The 7,577-nt window shown below is 34.4% G+C and overlaps 1 protein-coding gene across 50 annotated transcripts in view; it reads right to left on the bottom strand.

Annotated features, from left to right (window-relative positions):
* Positions 1-1,093: 1,093 nt before the first annotated feature.
* Positions 1,094-7,577, bottom strand: part of C2CD5 (C2 calcium dependent domain containing 5) — a 93,480-nt gene continuing 86,996 nt past the window's right edge. For all 50 annotated transcript variants that reach the window (XM_078336065.1, XM_078336067.1, XM_078336066.1 and 47 more), the window contains 2 exons: positions 4,177-4,323; positions 1,094-2,410 (listed from right to left, as the gene is read on the bottom strand). In XM_078336065.1, coding sequence (XP_078192191.1) covers positions 2,279-2,410; positions 4,177-4,323 — 279 coding nt within the window. In that variant the 3' untranslated portion in view covers positions 1,094-2,278. The remainder of the gene's footprint in view (positions 2,411-4,176; positions 4,324-7,577) is intronic.

Below are 7,577 nucleotides of genomic sequence, written 5' to 3'. Positions count from 1 at the left end.
CAGCAGCTCTTGGGGTGTAGGGTAACAGCCTTTCTGGAAGGAGCCAATCTTGACACAGATGATTGTGCTTCAAAGGTAGCCCACAGAAGCAAACACGCCTATGCAAGTATATAGGCAGCAAGTGTGGGTGGTTAAGGAAACTCCAACTTTTGAAAGAACTCAGTCTGGGTCTCACCATGAGTATACAATTAATCCTACTAAAAGAGCGATAATACCACCTGGCTTCTTTTATGGATTAGGTATTAGCACTAATGTATGTACACAGGACATGACACAAAACAGCCACTCAATTAGCGATAGCTGCATTATTATCATTCCTTTGCCTAGAAAAGACTCTAGAGCACACTATGCAATCACTTAACAGGTGCTGGATTGACAAATGGCTGGATGAATGGATGGCTGGATGAATGGATGGCTGGATGAATAAACTGCGAATACCCAATTCCAGTGAGCTATTTTTCCTGACTGAGCTAAAATATCATCTCCTTTGGGAAGTACCTCTATTCCAAGCTACACTCACATTTTCTCACTTACTAGTGTAGGTTTTATGGCCAAATTGCCTGCACTTGAATCTTGGCTCCACTATTTACTGTCTTTGTGGCAACTCACACAAATTCTCAATTCAGCTTCCACAACTATCAACTGGTGCTTAACAATAAGGTTTTCATAAGGATTAAAGGAGTTGATACAAAAATATCTTTAATAGACTGCCTGGCCATAGTAAGCATTCAATAAACATTAGCAATTGTTAAAATACTACATCACCACATCTTACAAATTATTTACTTGTCTAAGCACTGACTGTAAGCTCTATGAGAGGAAGAACATATGTGTTTTGTTCACTGCCTAAAACAGTGCCCTGCCATCTAGCAGGCATTCAATAAACATATGTTGAATGAACACCTACCTACCCTCAAACAATGAAAGAGCCAAAATTACACCTACACACCCCTCCAAAATTAAGATTTGTATTTAATAGGTGCTCAATAGAGGTTTGTTTACTAGAGAAACGAATGGAGATGATCAGATGGAAAGTGATTCAGAAAACTGACAGTACTACATGAGGTCAAAAAGAGATTTAGAAATGTTCCAGTTTCTTTTTATAAACTTTTTATTTAAAAAATAAAATTATAAACAAAATACAGAAAAATATTGACACCTGTGATAACAAGGAAATGACTCAAGGGCAGTTTGTCATCGTGGGGGAACAAAATCATGAGTTTTGTAAAGAAATACTATTGTGCAAAGGAGGAATGTAGTATTTAAGGTTCATTTACAATGGGCATTTGGCATCAACAGAAAAAGTATTTCTATGTATACATTCAACATTCTGCAGCATATTTACATTCAAGTTACATTTCCAAATTCTTTGCCAAATACAGTCTAACTCAACATCAAAAATCCCTCAGATATTACTAAAATTCTGTTTATTTGGTAGAAGTGCAATATTAACTTATTAGAAAATAATTCTATATTCCTATTAGACCAACTGTATTTTCACTACTTCAAAAAAATTCACTGACATTTTCTTCCCAGTTGAAGTCAAGCCTCTTTTAGACAAATTCAATACTAACTCAAATGTTGCCAGTTACAAAATTATATAATAATTTTTTCCTCCTTCCTTAGAGACAGTATTAAAACTTTCAATGAAAGGACACCAGTTATTATAAATTATTTTCTTTTACAAGAGTTAGGATGTATTACAGATACAAGTTGCAGAATTTTAACTTGTTTTCAAAAGATGGCTGAAGCACTTTTTCTTTCCAGTTGTTACTGAATTCCTCATCAAAATAAAACACATTCAGAAATCTACATAGTAGTTTTCTGAAAACTTTTCTCCATCGTCCCCACACATTGCTCAAATCAGACCGCATATTCACTAACAATTGGCAAATCTCTTGCTTAGCCTTTCTAAAGTACACTACAGTAGCTATCCTCATTTCCTGATAATCTTCCCATTTCATTTTTTAAATTATGATTTTATTAAAATCAACATAAATTACAAAGTTTCCATCTTTGCTACAGTTCTCTTAAAAATTTATCTTAACTTACTGAAGGGTCAAGATCCCACAGGGCCTATCTGTCTAGAACAGGCAAACAAAATGTCAAGAACAGAAAATTCTCATGCCTCCAAAAGACTCCAGGCAAATAAAATCTACTCAATTCTTCCTTATTTATCTCAAATTAAGTTCAATTTTAAGTCTAAGAAGATAATTAATGACAAAATAATGGAGACAGATGAATTTCATTTAGCTGAGCTCTTTTTTCCTAATTTTCCTCAGGTTGTAACTTCACCTTCAGTACATGATGATTGGCAGTTGGCAGTAGGTTGCTGAGTTGACACTACTTCTAAGTCAGATTCACGAACAAAAACCACTGCGTCGCCACTTACATTGATAAGACACTGCGCCTATAAGAACAACAAACAGGATAGGTTCGGTTATACTCAACATGTTCATGTTCTGTTACACAAGGGGCAGTGCTGTACAGCCGAAAAAGCACAGGCTTCTAAATCACTATGATAAAGACAGACAATCCAACAGAAAAATGAGAAAAGGGTAAGAGGGCATTTCACAAGAAAGAAAACTCAAAGAGTTCATATGTGAACATATGAACACATATTCAAGCCCTCTGTTAGCCAGAGATATACAACTAAAATGACAACGAGACACCACTTCATATATACTGGCAAAAAAACTGTAAAAGCTGGATGTTACCAAGTATTAGCAAAGACATGGGACAACAGCAACACACTTAACACTGCAGCGGGAAGCACAACCACCTAGAAAAGAACCATCCATTAAAGGAGAAAGAGAACACACACTTTGTGACCCATCAATTCCATGTATATGTGCTCCCTAAAGAAATCCTGGGCATGTAGGCAACAAAGATTAGTAAGTAACTTTGCATTGCATCATGTGTACAATAGCAAAATACTAGAAACAACCTAACTGCCCATTAAAAGGGAAATGAAAATAAATTGTGGAATATTCATGCCTGAAATACTATATGGAAGTAAAAAATAGCCTAAAGCTTGATCAATAGAGTAAATCTTACGACAAATTGACAAAAACAATTTGCAAAATGATATATACAATATGAAATCATTTATGTAATTACATATACACATATATATTTATATAAAGAATGTACAAAATGTCTCAATGGAGGGGAACTTTGGAAATCTCTATGGAAATTACAAAGGTACTACTCTGACCTAACAATTCTGTTTTAAGGAATTTTCCCTATAGAGATGCTCACACTTGTGCTAAACACTTACGTATCACATTTTTTTTTTTGGTAGCACTGTATGTATTAGCACAACATTTACTGAGAGCAACCTAAATGTTTATCAGTAGGGGACTAATTAAAAAAATTCTGGTCGACCTATACCGTGGAGTGTTATGTGGTTGTAACGAAAAATAAAGATAATCTTTATGACCTGAAATGAGAACATTGCCAAGAAAAATTAGGCGAAAGAGGAAGCTGAGTAGCAGTATGTACTGTAAAGCTACCACTTACATTGAACTGGGAGATAAAAGACTATATTTATATACATATTTTCCTGTATGTATCTAAAATCTCTCTGGTTACATACTCTGGAGTGTTACATCTCTAGAAGTTACCAAAAAATAAAAATAAAAATAAAAAATAACCTAAAAAATTTGGTTGCATGTGGGGCAGAAAACTGGCTAGAACAGCAGACAGGGAGAGACTTTTCCTTTCATACGTTTTTGAATTTTGAATCATGTAGTACCTATTAAAACATTTTAGATACCAAATAAGACTACGATTATTTTTTTTAAGATATAAAGGCATGCATAAGCATGACAACAAAATTAAGATGGTTCCTTCAGTTAAAAGAGGTAACAGGCCCACTGAGGCTTCATCCATATTTTTCCAAACACTCACCAAAAAGAGAGTGGAAACAGTAACTCAGGAGCACAAATTCCAGATGTGATTAAGAATAATTACCTAGTCACCTGAGATGTCAAAACAGCATGTATTGACTGGTGACTATTGACCATAGTTATTAATAAATTCATTAAAATGTCTTAAGCATCTAGACTCAAATAGCTCCAAAGAACAATTCTCATTTGAAGGAGGTTAGGGGTAGGAAGCCATGGAAGAAATTTTCAGGTTCCTGCCAATCAGGAATTTTTAACTGCATCTTACCTGGTTTTTATTTGGATTCTCCATGAAGACACACTGCTTCATTATGTAGGAGACAACAGCATTCCCTCCTAATGCAGCAACATGAGCTCTCACCATTGCAAATACTTCAGCAATAAAAGCATGGAGAAAACCACTAACTCCTCCTTCCTAAATAATAACACAAAAGAAAATCCTATTATATATACCTGTGTGGATATAGCAATGTATACAACATGTCAAAGAATATATATTAAATATATAATTAAATATTAAATATATATTAAATATATAATTAAATATAAATTAAATATATATTAAAACATCCTAAATTATCTTAATATAACAAATAATTTATTATTTGTAATTATATACAAATAATTTAAACTTCCCTCACAATGGGAATTTACTGCATGAATGAACAAATATTTACTGAACACATGTCCAGACAAGGATTCACTATCCTTACATTACAGAAAATAAAGCTGAAACTCAAAGAATTTATAAATTGCCCATGAGTATCTATGATCAGATAGCTAGCAAGTAAATGGCAGGGCAAGCATTCAAATTCTGCTTCCATCTGCAATATCTCCATCAAATTATGCTCATCATCATTAAAACAAATTGATGGTAAGCCTAAACAATAAAACTTACCTGCTATTTACATCTTTCATTTTGAACCTGAATCGTGTTCCAATCAAACTTGCCTTTTTTTCAGTTTCTCAAATGCAGGAGCCCTTTTCCTACCCCAGGGTCACTGCACATGTTGCTCCTGAAGACTTTTCACTCAGTTTTTTAGGAGGACAACTCATTCACTCCTTAGTCCCAATTTACATATGTCTTCAGAGATAGATACCTTCTCAAACTGTGAATTCTAAGTTAAATTCCCTGATAGCCTCAGTTCAATATCTTTATATTACTTACTCTCCCTTGTAATTATATACTAATTATATGAATAACTGTTATGTCCACCATGCTCCAGTTCTACTAGACTGTAAATTCCGTTAGGTCAGAAACTGTATCTGTTTTGCACAAAACTATATGCTAACATTTAGTTCAAGAGATGCATATAATAAGAATTCCATATATAACTGCTAGGAAATAAAATCCAGTATTTCAGAGTATTTGTTCCATATTCAAAAACAAGCAAAACAGAAATTAAAGGCTAGTCAATAGACTAAAATGCTTTTTAACCTATGTTTCCACAAATTCTCTTGGGACTTATTTATAGTCTAGGAAAAAATTTCCAACTTTAAACTCAAAGTTAAGGGGGAAAATGACTGCAGTATTAGAAAACCATTTTATCAGATCCCCTCTTTCCGAAAATGCTGAGGATCCTACATATAGTTTTGTAAAGATATCTCTTTTTGTAATTAAGAAATTAAGGGAGTTGCTTCAGCCTGCCTCTAACTCAATCATAGTTCAGTATATTTTTTCTTTGACTTTTATCAATCTCCACCTGTTTATCAAATCAATAAATTCTGATGACACAGTAGCTACAGAGGGTTAATTTTTAAAATATCAATTCAATGTAAGAAAACAACTCATCAGGCAATTAACATATTTGGGATATTGTGCTTCACAGTTAATGTAAGTTTCTGTTGAAGGAAAATCTAACAAGAAGCAACATTTTGAGGTATGGGAGCTTAAGCAGTCAAAAAGGCTTAGGAAATAAAATGTTATGGATTCAAAATAATGTAATATCCATGAGCTACCAAGAGCAACTAGAAAAGGTTAATTCATAATATATGCCAGCTTTGGACACCAAATCGTTGTCAAATTTAAATGGATGTAGAAGTATCATCTATTTTAATTCTCTATCAAAAGGTTTTTGAGAATATCTTGATAGTTTATTTTTTATCTTAACATAATTAGAATTATATAAAAACAAATTTATCTTCTTTTTTAGGGAGGAGACAGAGTCTCGCTGTGTCACTCAGGCTGTGCACACCGCACAATCTCAGCTCACTGCAACTTCCACCTCTCAGGTTCAAGCAATTCTCATGCCTCAGCCTCCCAAGTAGCTGGGATTACAGGCATGAGCCACCATGTCCGGCTAATTTTTGTATTTTTAGTAGAGAAGGGGTTTCACCATGTTGGCCAGGCTGGTCTTGAACTGCTGGCTTCAAGCAATCTACCGGCCTTAGCTTCCCAAAGTGCTGGGATTACAAGCGTGGGCTACCATGCGTGGCCTAATTTACCTTAAAGAAAATATCCACCTAATTAATTAAATAATCTGGCCAGGTGCGGTGGCTCATGCCTGTAATCCCAGCACTTTGGGAGGCCGAGGCAGGTGGATCACAAGGTCAAGAGATCGAGACCATCCTGGTCAACATGGTGAAACCCCGTCTCTACTAAAAATACAAAAAATTAGCTGGGCATGGTGGCGCGTGCCTGTAATCCCAGCTACTCAGGAGGCTGAGGCAGGAGAATTGCCTGAACCCAGGAGGCGGAGGTTGCGGTGAGCCGAGATCGCGCCATTGCACTCCAGCCTGGGTAACAAGAGTGAAACTCCGTCTCAAAAAAAAGAAAAAGTAAATAATCTGTCAGGAGCTATTCATTCCTTTACACAAAAATATATTGTGTTTACTCTGTGTGCTAGGCACAGAATGGTGAGCATGATATTAAAGAGAGTTTGCAGGATGCTATTCCTAAGAAAGTATAGAAACATTGCTGGTGAAAAAGCACAGCTAAGTCATCTTCATAATGAATATATTTTTAAAAAATACAAACTGCAGCTAAAATAAAATTTGAAAAGATTATTGGATGTCACACCTCAGTAATTAAAAAATGTCCCTATTCACAACATTAATGTGCTTGGTAGCCCTATTCCATAACATATGACACAACATAATTTTTCTTAAGTTTAAACTCCTGTGTTATAAGAGATATAACAGGCTGACTCTGATTCTGAACTTTTCCCACATCAAATAAAATATTACAAAGTTTAATGATACTCAGTGTGAGATAAGACTGAAGAAATGTAATCCTCATACACTTCTGGAGAGAGTAAAAAATGAGCAGCTTCATTCCTTTCTCAGGAGGAAGAAACAACAGAGTTAAATTATATCAACTATCTGCTTAGACATATATCTATAATATAGTTCTCTACTATTTCTAAATGTGATCTGTCAAGAATTTCTAAAAACATATATAACAGGCAATATATATATTTTAGATATAACATCTAAAATTACTACTTCAATGATAACAGGCAAATAACTACTGAGAAACCTAAGCCATTATTTCAGGGCATTTTAAACTTCTATTCAAACACAGCTATTTGTTAATTTACTATATGATAAGGTTCTAAGATTTCTAACAATAAATAGGTGTAAAACTAACACAATTTTTGTGATAATCCTAGCTGCTAAATGAAATAAATCTAGACTCAATCCAGATAGATTATTAAAATACAAATAAAT

Source organism: Callithrix jacchus, chromosome 9 (assembly GCF_049354715.1).
Source record: "Callithrix jacchus isolate 240 chromosome 9, calJac240_pri, whole genome shotgun sequence".
In the NCBI taxonomy this organism is placed as follows: domain Eukaryota; kingdom Metazoa; phylum Chordata; class Mammalia; order Primates; family Cebidae; genus Callithrix; species Callithrix jacchus.
Note: the sequence above shows the minus strand (reverse complement) of the source record. Positions and strands in the feature narration are given on the sequence as shown.